Source organism: Oryctolagus cuniculus, chromosome 10 (assembly GCF_964237555.1).
Source record: "Oryctolagus cuniculus chromosome 10, mOryCun1.1, whole genome shotgun sequence".
NCBI classification, from domain to species: Eukaryota; Metazoa; Chordata; class Mammalia; order Lagomorpha; family Leporidae; genus Oryctolagus; species Oryctolagus cuniculus.
Window position 1 is genome coordinate 46,540,022 of NC_091441.1, and position 15,794 is coordinate 46,555,815.

At 39.1% G+C, this 15,794-nt stretch overlaps 1 protein-coding gene across 2 annotated transcripts in view; it reads left to right on the top strand.

Moving 5' to 3' along the window:
* Positions 1-6,982, top strand: part of DSC1 (desmocollin 1) — a 31,199-nt gene extending 24,217 nt beyond the window's left edge. Inside the window, exons 13-17 of one of the 2 annotated variants that reach the window (XM_002713481.5) lie at positions 80-322; positions 1,738-1,859; positions 3,530-3,784; positions 4,533-4,578; positions 4,662-4,799. In XM_002713481.5, the coding sequence (XP_002713527.2) occupies positions 80-322; positions 1,738-1,859; positions 3,530-3,784; positions 4,533-4,568 (656 nt within the window). In that variant the 3' untranslated portion in view covers positions 4,569-4,578; positions 4,662-4,799. Of the gene's footprint in view, positions 1-79; positions 323-1,737; positions 1,860-3,529; positions 3,785-4,532; positions 4,579-4,661 lie in introns of both variants that reach the window. The other variant, XM_008261174.4, reaches the window with a different exon arrangement.
* Positions 6,983-15,794: the final 8,812 nt, after the last annotated feature.

Below are 15,794 nucleotides of genomic sequence, written 5' to 3' on the forward strand. Positions count from 1 at the left end.
CCTAAGAATATCAAAGAGGAATAATATTCCCACTGAAAGATCGTATCAATATACATTTTCTCTATCATTTTCCCTCTAGGTAAACGTGCTATCCTTCGTGAACGGCAAAATCTGGATTATAACTATTATTTCGTGCCTGTCCAAATACAAGACAGGCATGGTTTTGCTGCAAAACATGTGTTATCAGTGAAAGTATGTGATTGCACTATTCCATCTGAGTGTAGGATGGATGTTAAAAGTCAGAGAGATGTTAAACCATCAAATGTAATACTTGGAAAATGGGCCATTCTTTCCATGGCTTTGGGATCTGCATTGTTGTTATGTAAGTATCTCTGTGCTTGCTGAAATAGTATCTGTTTAGAAAAACAATATGGCAGTTCTTTTCTTCAATGACATTGATAGCCTTTGGTGAATGTGTCCTTTTCAAATTCTTCCATCTACTTTAAGACTTGGGATCCCATGTCATTGAATAAGTATATCACTAAGAGCAGATAAAATTATTTAAAGTAAAATTTAAATGGCTGATCAATCATTTCCCTTTTTTTGGACTCATTTTTTCATATGTAAGTTGAAGATAAAGTTATGAAGATTGTCTCCCCTATAAAATATTATAGTTTTTCAAGCATCTAGCTTATATAGGGAATGCATATAAATATAAAAAGAGTGAAAATGGGTAGTTTTAAATTTGTTTAGATGTTTATGCTCTATTATTATTAATAAAGTGATTTAGCATATATCTTTAGAAGATTTCAACAAGTAGAAAATGGTCTTATGATACTATCAAGGGAAAGTGATGCACAAGGGAGCCAAGATTTATTTATTTTATTTTATTTTATTTATTTATTTGAGAGGAAGAGTTACAGACAGTGAGAAGTAGAGACAGAGAGAAAGATCTTCCTTCCGCTGGTTCACTCCCCAGATTGCCGCAATGGTGGGAGCTGTGCTAATTCGAAGCCAGCAGCCAGGAGCTTCTTCCAGGTCTCCCAAGCGGGTGCAGGGGCCCAAGGACTAGGGCCATCTTCTACTGCTTTCCCAGGCCATAGCAGAGAACTGGATTGGAAGAGAAGCAGCTGGGACTAGAACTGGCGCCCATTTGGGATGCCAGCACGGCAGGCGGAGAATTAACCTACTGCGCCACCGTGCTGGCCCCAGGGATCCAAGATTTTTGCATTTTGCAAGTTGCTTTTCTGAAGATGGAAAACTATTAGAAATGTTGCCCAGACTGCTCCCTCTCTTTCTATCTCTTTGTTTCCCATGGTCTACTGTGCTTTAATTCATTCATTAGAGTTTCAACTGCAAGCTTCTGTAGTATTATATAAATTTATGTGCACTTTCAAAACTAAACACCCTTTTTATGTAATTGCCTTTCTTGTATCTTTATGTATAATGCTTTTTGTTTTGTTGTTCTCTCAGCCTTTTTTTAAAGTGTTACCATATGAATTTAATACCAATAATACTATCTGAGATTTTAGTCAAATAAAGTTGCCTCTTCAATGTTGAAGAAATGAGAGACACATATAAGTTAATTTTGGAGCTGGGACAAGAGCTATTATTAATCTTACTAATGCATTTTTAAAAATTCTATTTTAAATTTTATGATCTAAAGAGATCTCAATTTATGAAATAAACTTAAAAAATATATGCAATGTGTTTAAAAAATCATATAATCAAATGATTTGATATATACTACAGTGGAAAAAAAAAACACTATCTTACATCAATCTTTTGTATTTTTAGGTATTCTGTTTACATGTTTCTGTGTCACTGCTCAGAGAACAGTAAAGAAATGTTTTCCAGAAGATGTAGCCCAGCAAAATTTAATTGTATCAAATACTGAAGGACCTGGAGAAGAAGTGATGGTAAATAGGATTTCATTTCCCTTTGAATTATCTGGTGATCCAATGATGACTATTTGAGGATTACATAATAATAGCAAAAATAATAATAGTTGATGTTCATCGAGAATGTTTTATGCCACAGAGTTCCAAGTGCAAATTTTGCTTTTTAAGATTTGTTTATTTTATTCAAAAGGCAGAGTGACAGAGATGGAGAGAGAGAAGAAATCTTCTTACACTGGATCACATCCCAGATGCCTAGATCAGCCACTTCTGGGCCAGGCTAAAGTCAGGAAATCCATCTAGGTCTCCCATATGGGTGTCAGGGACCCAAGTACTTGGGCCATCATCCATTGCTTTCTTTTTTTTCTTTTTCTTTTTTTTTTTTTTTTGACAGGCAGAGTGGACAGTGAGAGAGAGAGAGAGACAGAGAGAAAGGTCTTCCTTTCTGCCGTTGGTTCACCCTCCAATGGCCACCGCGGCCAGGAGCCAGGTGCTTCTCCTGGTCTCCCATGCAGGTGCAGGGCCCAAGCACTTGGGCCATCCTCCACTGCACTCCCTGGCCACAGCAGAGAGATGGACTGGAAGAGGGGCAACCGGGACAGAATCCAGCACCCCGACCGGGACTAGAACCCAGTGTGCCAGCGCCGCAAGGCGGAGGATTAGCCTAGTGAGCCACGGCGCCGGCCTATCCATTGCTTTCATAGGAGCATTAACAAGAGGCTGGATGGGGAAGCAGAGCAGCTGGAACATGAACTGGCATTTCAATAAGGAATGGCAGTGTCACAATGATGGCTTAACTCACTGACCCACAACACTGGCCTGAAAATTTTATTTATTTATTTATTTATTTAAAGAGAGGCTGAAAGGCGCGCACACACACACACACACACACACACAGCACTCCAACCTCCTGGTCTACTCTCAAATGGCCTCTCTGAGGTGGAAGCCTGAACTCGACCCAGGTCTCTGTTACCTACTGTCTCTCAGGGTTTTCATTAGCAGAAAGCTGGAGTCAACGGGCAGGGACTCAAAACCAGGCTCTCTATTTTTGGCTGCAGGCATCCTAACCAGTGACTTCTTATCTACAGGGCCAGATGCCTGTCCCAGACCTGCATGTTTTAATTCATTTAACCTTTACAGTCCTGTTGTATCAGTTTCAAAGGCTGCCATAACCAACTGAGTGACTGGAAACAAACACACAGTTCTGGAGACTTAGAAAGGCGAGACTAAGGAGTTGACTGGGAGTTGCTCCCTCTGAGGCACCAGAGAAGGATCTGCTCCAGGTCTCTCTCCAGCTTGATAGTTCTTGATTATGGCAGTATAAATCAAATCGTCACATTACATTGTCCTTGTGTTAAAGTCTGTATCCAAATTTCCGCTTTTTGTAAGGAATGACATTAATTCAGAATAGTTTGATCTTACCTGATTTATATATATATATATAATTATATATGAAATTATATAATGACAAGGTCACAATCTGAGGTATTGGGAGTTAGGACATCAACATGAAATTTTAGGAGAACTCAGTTCAACCCACAGCACTTGTGTCCTGGTTACATTATCCCAGTTTTGCATATGGGAACTGAGGGAGAGCAGCTAACTGATTTGCCTCTGATAAGGAAGAAATGAAAGTGTATTGCTAGTTTTAATTTGATTCATTCATTTTATAGCTCTAACTTTATTTTTAGGAAGCAAACATTAGGCTCCCCACACAGACGTCCAACATTTGTGACACAAGCATGTCTGTTGGTACCCTTGGGGGCCAGGGAATCAAAACGCAGCAAAGTTTTGAGATGGTCAAAGGAGGCTACACTTTGGATTCCAGCAAAGGAGGTGGACATCAGACCTTAGAGTCCAGCAAAGGAGCAGGGCAAGGAATGATGGACACTGGCAGATATGCATACACGGACTGGCAGAGCTTCACCCAACCTCGGCTTGGTGAAGTAAGTTCCAATGTTTTCAAGTTTCTGTTATGTGAAAGTTGAGCTCTATTTATGAATTGGATTTCCCAACTATTTCACTCCCTGTGCACCTGGAACATATCACCTTTGTCATGTTGAATTATAATAGATATGGAACTCAGATTCAAGACCAAAAAGCAAGATGATTTAATTTTAAAGTTTGATTTTTAAAATATGACTTTCAAAATTTTACCTAGGAGTGTCATATGTAGATGTGTTTATGAAGGATAAAAGATGGATGGCTTCTTCCTTGGAAATTACCGGAAAAACCACCAGGAGTGAAATAGAGGCTAGTGAACAGATATAAATTATAAATATTTTTCAGTGAGCTTGAATTCTCTATGTGGTTATGAAGTCCCAGCTATCAAAATCAAACAGATAGATTGTTAAGCTCCTTGATTTTTTTTGAGGGGGGGTTCAGATTAATCAGAATAGTTTGATATTAGGCAGTTTAATATATTATACTATTATGACTGTATGATAGTATATAAGCATGAGAACCTTACATTGGTTTCCCAATAAGCTTATATTGGGTTCCCCCAAAAGTTGAAGAATTTACAGAGGTCAATTTCAAGTACACACATCTTTATGTTCAAATGGGAAATTGTAAGTTAGTTATATATGTGTCACCTTAATATTCATAACTGTGTTCACTAGGAGCCTTTATTTATTTGATATCGTTTATGAGTGAATATAATTCAGACCAATCATGTGCATTTTTTATGTGTAGGAATCCATTAGAGGACACACTCTGATTAAAAATTAAACAGTAAAAGGTAAATCAAAGACATCATTTTTATGCTAATATGTTTAGGTGTTTTTTAAAAAAAATAATAAACTGTGCTCTTTTTCTGAACAGAAGGTGTATTTGTGTGGCCAAGATGAGGAGCATAAACACTCTGCAGACTACGTGCGTTCGTACAACTATGAAGGCAAGGGGTCTGTGGCCGGCTCCGTGGGCTGCTGCAGTGATAGGCAGGAAGAAGAAGGCCTGGAGTTTCTGGATCATCTGGAACCCAAATTTAGGACATTAGCAAAGACGTGTGCAAAGTAATAAGTGTGCTTTTAATACAGCACCATCTACAAATACAAACTTCAGGGTTTATTGGATGTAAACACTAGCAGCATCTGCTACTGTTTTTTGGAGATAAACTTTGCGTCATGTACACAGTAAGATACTCTAAGTATGAGGTTTCCCTAAATGCTCCTTGTCTGACATTACTTGGAGGCTCTTTGGAAATTAAGGCTGCATTTGTTTATTTTCTTTTACATGCATGTAGATACTACCTTTGTGGGACTGTGTGCTGTCTTGTACCTGCTATTTGAACTCTTGTGTGCTAGGGAAGAGAATGTAGGAGAGCTGGGTATAGTGGAAGCTCACTGAAAATGAATTTTCCTTTTAGATGGATAAGTTAAATATTTTCTTCAAAATCTTGAGGAGAATTGTGCTTTTAGAAATATTTTGTTGGGTGCCAGAGAATTGCTTTCTCTCTACTTGTCTTTAAAAAGAATTTCAATTATTCCTAAGTGCAGTCTTCAGTTTGTTAAAAAAAAAAAAAAAAGAAAGAAAGAAAGAAAGAAACTCATTTCTTACTACATTTTTCACTCCCTAGGGAGGGTGCTCATAGCATGGATTTCTTTCGGGAGCTCGGTCCTGGGGTCTCTGCCCGCGTGGATAACTTATCAGCTCCTTACAGCTTCTAGCACTGTTGGAAAGACAAGGACTAGAGTAAGCTCCCAGCAGCTTGAGCAGCAGAGATTTGCCAAGGAATTCATGAGATGATTTCCAGGAAAAGAATGGCAACTCTGATGCTCATGGGTTAGCCTGGACTCATACTTGTGTTTTGTTTGGTCGGTAAAATCTAAAATTATAAATAGCTTGGCAAGAACATGCACTCTAGTTTGATGCTGGCCCATCAGTTCTGTGACTTTCACCCTGAAGGCATTAGGCTGGAACCCTAATACACAAGAATTAAGCAATAGACCAAAAATTGAGCTGTCATCTATACTGGGACTTAACACGTAGTCAGTCTACAGTTGTGATTACTTTTCAAAATGGAATATCAGAAATGGTGTCTGGCACATGTAGGTTAAAAAATTGGTATCTATCACATCAACACTGACCAAACATTTACTCAATGATGCTCAAATGAAAAAACAGATGAGCAAATAAATTACTCTTTAGTCAAAGCACCTAATCTCAAAATAATTACACATTTAAATAATATCTTCTTTTAGCCATTTGTGGCAAACTACAAATTTATAAGCAATAATAGCATACATCACATGACAATTTCTCATGCAGATAAAGGTTATATTTTTTAGCCTATTAACTAGTTAACTTGAAAAAATGAGTTTTTAAAAACATTTTGTGATTAGTCTTAGTCTTATTCTCAGGTAAAATTTCTAGTAAAAGGTATTTCCTCACATGAGTTGGGTGATGCAAGAAAAGAAAAAAGTAGTTTTAATAATTTGGATTTTATTTTCTAAGCTACCCATAATGTATGATTTTTATAGCCATTGTAAGATAATTTGAGGATGATACTGCAATTTCTGTTTTTTGATATACACATTACTCTGACAATGATGCTAGTTTTGCAATTTTAAAGTATAAAATTGGAATATATCATAATAAGTTATGCTTTTAAATGTAGATATGGAATGTCTTTTGAGGATTTAAAAATCATTAACCAAATATTAGCTCATATGTTTGTGTTCATGTTTTTTTCTTATGCCTGCTTTAAGTATGAAAAAGAAAATTTATATCAATGTAAAAGTACAATTAATGTCCAAAGGTAGATTTCTTGGTAAGCAAGAGAAAAACCTCTAAAAATATAGAAAGTATGGGAAATGAATTTGTGTTAAGCAGTTTTGTCTACTTAAAATGTTTCCAAAATATTATTAAAATTTATCTCATGGAGAAAGTAGGACTGTTTTTTGATTTACTTGTGCAACTCAGTCATTCTCTGTTTACACCCCAAATTAAATGTTAATTATATGAATAATTAAATTTATGAAACTCCACTAGACTGTTTATAAATTCAGTTCAATAAAACATTGCATTTTGTGGATTTATTTCATATAAGTTAATTGTCAATTGATCATCAATTAATGATTTAATAGTTATGAATAACTTTTATTTAAATTTATAGTGAACAAATAAAAATTCTATTTTCCTTATCTTGATTCGGGTCTCAAATAATTCATATGAAAATGAGATACCCAAGTAATATTTATAAGCAAACTTCATTTACACCTTCTAACCTAACTGAATTTTAATTCCTCCTGTACCTATGAAAATTATAAAACTTGACATCTTTGCATATGTTTAATTGCAGAAAATGGCATGTGATATGTCACCTGAAAAAAGCTCAAAATAGGTATTTTGGAATTGGTGGTGTGGCTAGGGCATTGGGGTGCAGCCATTTAAGCCACTGCTTAGGACACCCGCATCTGACCCTGGAGGGCTTGGTATACTTGGATTTAAGTCCCAGTTCTACTTCATATCCAGCTTCTTGCTAACATGCTCCCTGAGAGGCAGTAAATGATGGCTCAAATACTTGGGTTCCTGTACCTATATGGGAAACACAAATGGAGTTCCTGGTTCCAGACCCAACAGTTTTGGGCATTTGGGGAGTGAACTAGCAGAAAGTAGATCTCTCTCTCTCTCTTTCTGTTGTTATGACATTAATATAAATAAATTCATATAAATAAAGATCATAAAAATGTAGATGTTTTAGACTTGAGGCTTGTTATCACAGAAAAGCTAAGTCCCTTTTAATAGTGTGTTAGTTACACTAACTGAAAATCCTAAGTGAAATTAGGATAATGAAACATCCAATACATTTTGCTGTATTTTCTTAGTCCCTTTTTTGTGCTTTGCCTAATAAATCTGAAAAAAACATTATATGTGGCCGGATATTGCCTTTGTCTTTCTACTTATGTAGCGAAATGGAAAAAAGAAGTAAAGCAGAAAAACAAAAACTAAGAATGGATAGAGTTTTGCATATTTTGTACAGCCCAATCAAATGAATATCTATTAGAAAAGATAGTGTTTGTATAAAAATAGAAACCATGCTTATATTACCTCAAATCTTCACTGTCAATAAGATAATAGCAAACAGTTTCAAATATATATTTATATATAAGCACATGAATTTAAGTCTATAACAAGCATTTATGAAAACAAGTGTGTGAAGTACATTTATTATATATTTTGTGATGATAAATCATTTTAAAATGATCCCTTTTTAAAGTAAGTTTTTTGATTGACAGGAACAAAATGTCCTTTGACAAACCAACCTACAGAGTTAGATGTTTATTCCCTGAGGATAGGGGAACAAAAACAACTAAAAACAAATGCTACATTTCTCTGTTCTGTATTTTATCTGAGCATAGGTGAGATTTCGGAATTTATTTTCTTTTTTAAAAGATTTATTCATTCAATAGGCTAATCCTCCACCTTGCGGCGCCGGCACACCGGGTTCTAGTCCCAGTTGGGGCGCCGGATTCTGTCCCGGTTGCCCCTCTTCCAGGCCAGCTCTCTGCTATGGCCAGGGAGTGCAGTGGAGGATGGCCCAGGTGCTTGGGCCCTGCACCCCATGGGAGACCAGGAAAAGCACCTGGATCCTGGCTCCTGCCATCGGATCAGCGCGGTGCGCTGGCTGCAGCGGCAGCCATTGGAGGGTGAACCAACGGCAAAGGAAGACCTTTCTCTCTGTCTCTCTCTCTCACTGTCCACTCTGCCTGTCAAAAATAAAAAAAAAAAAAATTTATTCATTTATTGGAAAGACGGAGTTACAGAGAGAGAGGAAAGACAGAGAGTTCTTCCATTTACTGGTTCACTCACCAAAAGGCTGCAACTACTGGAACTGGGCCAGGATGAAGCCAGGAGACAGGAGCTTCTTCCAGGTCTCTCATGTGGGTGGCAGGGCCCAAACACTTGGGTCATTCTCCGCTGCTTTCCAAGGCACACTAACAGGGAGCTGGATGTGAAGTGGAGCAGCTGAAACACCAAGTGGCGCCACACGGTTTTAACCAGCTGAGCCATAGCACTGGCCTCAGATTTCAGAATTTTTAAAATTTAATTTTCAGTATGCAACACTTAATGCTTGCAATTTTACAGTTTTGTTTGTCCGTGCTTGCAGAATTTAAAATGGTGTAATATGGAATTTTAACACTATAAATAAGTTCCAAAGCTTCATTTGAAATATATAAGGTTTTACCTAGAATCCATGTAGAGTTATTTTCTATCATGTAAAGTTCGAGAAAAACTTAAAAAAAGCCCTCTAATCCAAATTAGAAATGAATATATCTCCTCATTTCACTTTTCATTTCCTAAAATATACAGAAAATTAGTAATTAAAAAGTGGATGACATATATAAAATTCAGCCTCCCTTGAAACCCAAGTTCATAAAGACCTTCTATCCATAGTAGGTCTCCTACCGAAGGTATGTGTGTCTACTGTATTTCTCACCTCTTGGTCATCCCTACTAAAATCCTGATTTAATGGCTCTTGAAATGGGATTACTGGACCAAAACGATCAGCATTATCTGGGAGCTTATTGGAAATGCAAATTCTTGGGTCCCTGGCCCAGATAGGCTGAATTAGGAAATTCTGGGCGTGAGAGCCAGCAACCTGTTTGAACAATCTCCTGCATTGTGTCTGCCGTACGACAAAGCTTGAGGATGCCTCTGCTTACTACACCCTTCAATCCAGCACAAGTTCTCTGACACTGAGTGTTGCCTGCCGGGTCCCAGCGAGGGCTTCACCCTAGAGCTAGTGGATTCGCAGGCCCCTCCTCGTACTGATTAGTTCAGAACCTGCCCTTTTTCAAGATTCGCCAGGCGATCTGCACACATGTGAAACTTCCTCAAGTTCCACATAAAACATTAGGCATCAGGAAAGGCAGCAAAAACCAAGAGGTGAACAAATGGAGTTAGAGTGAGCAACACAGGTAGCCTCAGGCAGCAGGTTTATCCCCTACCACTCGGTGTGGAAGTGCGTCCTTGCCCAGCTGATGACCCCGGCTCAAGACCACATGTCACCAGCCACACAGCAGCAAGCCCTCACTGCCAATTCTCGTGTACCTGGCTAATGGCCTCTTTGATAAACTTTGTACTTATCATATATTGGAGGGTGTGCAATGACACAGGATGGAGCTAAATTTAGATAAATGCATTTCCATTGCCACTGTACTTGCCAAATGTATCCTGTTAACTCATAATTAAGAAAAAAAATTCAACAAAATCTCACTAGTTTTGATTAAGCCTATGCAGCAGATTTATCAAATTATGTTTAAAAACCAAATTGCACATCCTTGGGTAGTTTAAGCAAATATTTTCTGATCATTTCGGCTAGCAGGTGTCCTGATAGAATCATTTAATACTGAGCTAGTTTATCACCATAGATCTTTCAAAGTTTCTAGTTTGGTTGAAGTGGCTGACTTTATAGGTGTGACTAAGAAGTTGTCAGAACCAGTTATTTTTATTTAGTAACCACAGTCTTCCATGATTGCTGCTTTTTGTTTGACTGGGAAGTCACACAGAAGAAAACAGACACATTTTCAGAGTAATTTCAGTATTTTAATGTAATGCTAATTGAGCATTATGATAATTATTACATAATACTATAAAGTGATGATAGAATATAGGAAACAATTATGAAGTACAGATGATATCAGTCATTACACTGAAATATTAACTTAATGTTAATGTTCCAACATTAGACATATTGCAAGTTAAAGAAGAGTTAAACACTGGCTCCTGACATGTCGCTCGATAGTTCAGAGATTGTGGCTGAGATACTGCTGTCTACCAGCCTTGCCTAGCCTTGTTCTTTCTTAGAGATGGAGCTCTGATTACATTCAGAGTGGCTATATGTCTGGCTTAGAGAGCGTTGTTTCCAACCCTCCTGAACTAAGTTTGTGAATATGTCCTAAATTCTGGCCCAAGAGAAGCAAGCCAAAATGCTGTGTGTGAAACTTCTGAGTAGGAGTTTCTAAGGGAGCTGATTGACCTAGAAGATACTTTTTCTTTTCTTTTCCTCTCCTCCCCTCCCCTCCCCTCTACTCTCCCCTCCTTTCCTCTCTCCTCCTCTCCTTTCCTTCCTTCGATTTTATTTCATGATAACTAGGACATAGATGTGATGCCTGGTGCTCAGGTGGCCATTTTGTGAGCTTCAGATTGGAGTCCATGTGCTGAGGACGGTGGAACATAAAGATTCGCAGAGGCTGGACTTTCAGTAACTGTGAGTTACCAGCCTGGCCTGGACTTCCTGCCTCTAAACTTACTCAAGTGAGTGAACAGACCACTGTGTGTTTGTGTCATATAAATTAGTTTTTCGTTATATATATAAATACCTAATGTGATGTAGGAAGAAAACAGAGAGGGGATGGAAATCATTTTTTTAATCAAAGTCACAATACAATGAAGTTAATTTGTTGTGAGAACTCATTTGCTTTGACTTAAGAGTTCAAAATGGTAGGGGCCAACGCCATGGCTCACTTGGCTAATCCTCCTCCTGAGGCGCTGGCATCCCATATGGGCGCTGGGTTCTTGTCCCAGTTGCTCCTCTTCCAGTCCAGCTCTCTGCTGTGGCCCGGGAGTGCAGTGGAGGATGGCTCAAGTGCTTGGGCCCTGCACCTGCGTGGGAGACCAGGAGGAAGCACCTGGCTCCTGGCTTCAAATCGGCGCAGCGCTGACCATAGAGGCCATTTGAGGGGTGAACCAATGGAAGGAAGACCTTTCTGTCTGTCTGTCCCTCTCTCTCATTAACTCTATCTGTCAAATTAAAAAAAAAAAAAAAAAGGTGAACTTTGAAGACATTCCAGTTTTCTCTGATTGGCTTCCAAGCAAAGGGGGATATTAATTATTTTATGGTTATCAACAATGATATAATAATAGGTCAGTTGAAAACACTCTCCTCTGGGCCATCACTGTGACTTAGTGGGCCAAGCCTCTGCCTGTAATGCCAGCATCCCATGTGGATGCCAGTTTAAGTCCCAGCTGCTCCACTTCTGATCCAGCTCTCTGCTATGGCCTGGGAAAGCAGCAGAGGATGGCCCAAGTGCTTGGGCCCCTGTACCCACATGGGAGACCTGGAAGAAGCCCCTGGCTCCTGGCTTTGGATAGGCTCAGATCTGGCCATTGCAGCCATTTGGGGAGTGAACCAGCAGGTGGAAGACCTTTCTCTTTGTCTCTTCCTCTCTGTGTCTGTAACTCTGCCTCTCAAATAAATAGATTAATTAATTAAGAAAACAGATATTCATTAAAAAAAAAAACAGTCTAAATGCCATCTCACTAGTCCCAGTGATCAATTTCTGTTCACAATTGATCATAATGATGGGACTAAGAACCAAAGGGATCACATAAACAAGAATAGTGTCTGCAAATACTAGCAGATAGAAGAAAAAAGGGAGAGAATGATCCAATATGGGAAGTGAGATACACAGCAGACTCATAGAATGGCAGATGTGCTAAACAGCACTCTGGCCTCAGAATCAGCCCTTAAGGCATGCGGATCCGGCTGAAAAGCCCATGAGAGTATTTCAGGCATGGAAAGCCAAGACACTCTGGGGGAAAAAAAAAAAAAAAAAAAAAAACAAAACCTAAATGAAAGATCTCTGTGAGTGAGATCCCAGTGGAAAGAACAGGTCATCAAAGAAGGAGGTACCTTTCTCTGAAGGGAGGAGAGAACTTCCACTTTGACCATGGCCTTGTCTAAAAATTATCAGAGTCAGTGAACTCAGGGGGCTTCCATAGCCTTGGCAGCTCATGACAAGAGCCTAGGTTGATTACTGATGCCATAAACAAGAGTGTCAATTTGTTAAGTCAACAACAGGAGTCACTGTGCACTTACTCCTCATGTAGGATCTCTGTCCTTAGTGTGCTGTACATTGAGATTTAATGCTATAACTAGTACTCAAACAGTATTTTTCACTTTATGTTTCTGTGTGGGAGCAAACTGTTGAAATCTTTACTTAATGTATGCTGAACTGATCTTCTGTATATAAAGAGAAACGAAAATGAATCTTGATGTGAATGGAAGGGGAGAGGGAGTGGGAAAGGGGAGGGTTGTGGGTGGGAGGGACGTTATGGGGGGGAAGCCATTGTAATCCATAAGCTGTACTTTGGAAATTTATATTCATTAAATAAAAGTTAAAAAAAAAAGAAAAAGGAAGTGTTCCCTGAAAAAAAAGGAAATAGAAAAAAAAAAGTCTATCCCCTCTTAAGTCAAAGCCCTAACTTCATAAGAAGTTACTGAAAACACTTGATTATTTTATTAACTTGCCATGTGATCTTCTTCAAGTCATGAAGCTCATTAACTTCTCTTTCAACTCAAAAATGAATTTTATTTGTTGCTGTTATCAACCAAATTGTGATATTATTTAATACAAGAATGGTACTATACTCATTATATTCTCCCTAATTCCTGTGCTTGGAAGGGTGTTTATTTAGATACATGGTATTGAATATTTGTTGTATTAAATTAAAAATTTAAATGAAAACATCTTCCTTAAATACACACACCTTTAAACTGAGTGCATGTTTTGTATGCTTTTATTTATTTATTTTTATTTGACAGGTAGAGTTATAGACAATGAGAGAAAGAGACACAGAGAAAGGTCTTCCTTCCTTTGGTTCACTCCCTAAATGGCTGCAATGGCTGGCGCTGTGCGGATCCGAAGCCAGGAGCCAGGTGCTTCTTCCTGGTCTCCCATGTGCGTGCAGGAGCCCAAACACCTGGGCCATCCTCCACTGCCCTTTCGGGCCACAGCAGAGAGCTGGACTGGAAGAGGGGCAGCCGGGACTAGAACCGGGCGCCCATATGGGATGCCAGCACTGCAGGTAGAGGATTAACCAAGTGAACCACAGTGCCAGCCCCGCTTTTATGTTCTGATTCTAAGAACAGTGTAATTCAAGCGATGATATGTTTTCTCAGATCTGACAGGTCCAATGTTTGGGTGCATTCTAATAACTGAGGCATGTTCTCATCTTCCAGTTAGTCAATATAAAGATAAATTAAATAAGAATCATTGTTGTTAGTTAATACAATGAATTTCCATCATAGTCCATATGTGACAGTTTCAGTATGTGACAAAGAAAACAATTTTATGGTTTTGCTGTATGACAAATTGTGATTCTATACTGTAATTCATTGAGCTGGAATTCTGCTATTCTGCATCATAGGGTATATTAGAGGGCTAGTTTTTAAATGGTGTCTATGAATCAGCTGGGATTTGCAGTAGGCTGCTGGTAATAGAAGTAGCAGTGGCTTCAACAAGATAAGTGTCTTTTCTCTGATACAAATGGGAAGTTGGACTCATATGAAGGCTTCTTAGTGGTATAATGTCTCAGGAGACTTCCGTTTCTGCCCAATTATCCTTTGTACAGATTGCTTTATAGTCACAAGATGGCTAATGCAGCTCCAGCCATCATTTCTGTGTCTAAAGCACGAAAAGGAAAAGGGACACCTGACTTTAGGGAACGCCTCTAGAAATCCCCTCACCCATTTCTGCCCTGGAGTACTTCCTGCCCTCGGGAGAAGTTAGTCACAGGTCTATCCCACTCTGCAATGCAGAGTGGAAAATAGGGGTTTTCAGCTGAGTGCATCAAGTGAACAAAATCAGGGCGCTGTGTCCAAGGAGAGTGGTTAACAATGAGATCCAGCAATCAGAGAGAGAATGTGCAAATATCCTTGACCAATGCGACCCTGACTTGTAGCAAAATATTTACTCTGTATAGCATAGTTAGGGGAATGTATACTTCAGTTGGAAAAACATCCATTTTCACCTGCCAAGTTTTACTTAATATAACAAAGCAAAACTTGTATTAAAGGTCACATAAATAAAACCTTAGATTTTTTTTCAGAGCTTAAATCCCAATTACCAGAATAGAAATTGTTAAATATATACTGGGGAGGAGGGAGAATGGGGAAATAAGCTTTTACAGGTGGAAAAATATGAATAAATTGCTACATTACAAATTAAGGTAAAAGACAAGTACTTGACGTAGCAGCTGAAATGCTTGAGAGACTCACAACTCATATGGGAGTGCTTTGGTTTGAGTCCCACTCCAATTCCAGCTTCCTTCTAATGCACGGCCTGGGAGGCCGCAGGTGACAGTTCAAGTAGCTGGATCCCTGTCACTCATGTAAGAGACCTAGATTGAGTTCCAGACTCCTGGCTTCAGCCTGTCCCAGCCCTGGCTGTTGCAGACATTTCAGGAGTAAGACAGAGAATGGATTTCTCTCCCCTCTCTCCCCAATTCTCAAATAAATAAAAATTTTAATGACTCAGGGCAAGAGCAGGACTTAGGCATAGCAGTTAAGATGCTGCTTTGCACACTTGCATCCCATATTGGAGTTCCTGGGTTCGATTTTCAGGTCTACCCCCAATTCTAGCTTCCTACTAACAGACAACATGGCAATAGGTAATGGCTTAAGCACTTGGTCCCTGCCGATTATGTGGGAGACTCGGATTTAGTTCCTGCCTCCTAGATTTGGCCTGGTCTGGCACTGACTGCTGCCAGTGTTTAGAATGTGAATCAGTGGATGGGAGAACTCTCTGAGTCTCTGTCTCCCTGCCTTTCAAGCAAGAAAAAAGAAACCAGGGTATTTCACTGTAAATGCATATTTGTGACTTTTCTTGAAAAAATGGGAGATGTAGCCACAGGGTCTGTCTTCCTGAAGGCCAGGGCTGGAGGTGACAGGTGATCTTCCTTTTAGAAAATATCCTCACAGCTTGCCATTCATGTCCCACACAGGAAAGCTATCAATTACCATTCTATCATGACACTTGTACAGTGGTTTTTTTTTTTTAAAAGATTTTATTTATTTTATTTGAGAGGTAAACTTACAGACAATGAGAGGAGAGACAAAGAGAAAGGTCTTCCTTCCGTTGGTTCACTCTCCAAATAACTACAACGGCTGGAATTGCTCTGATCCGAAGCTAGGAGCCAGGCACTTCTTCCCGGTCTCCCACGCGGGTG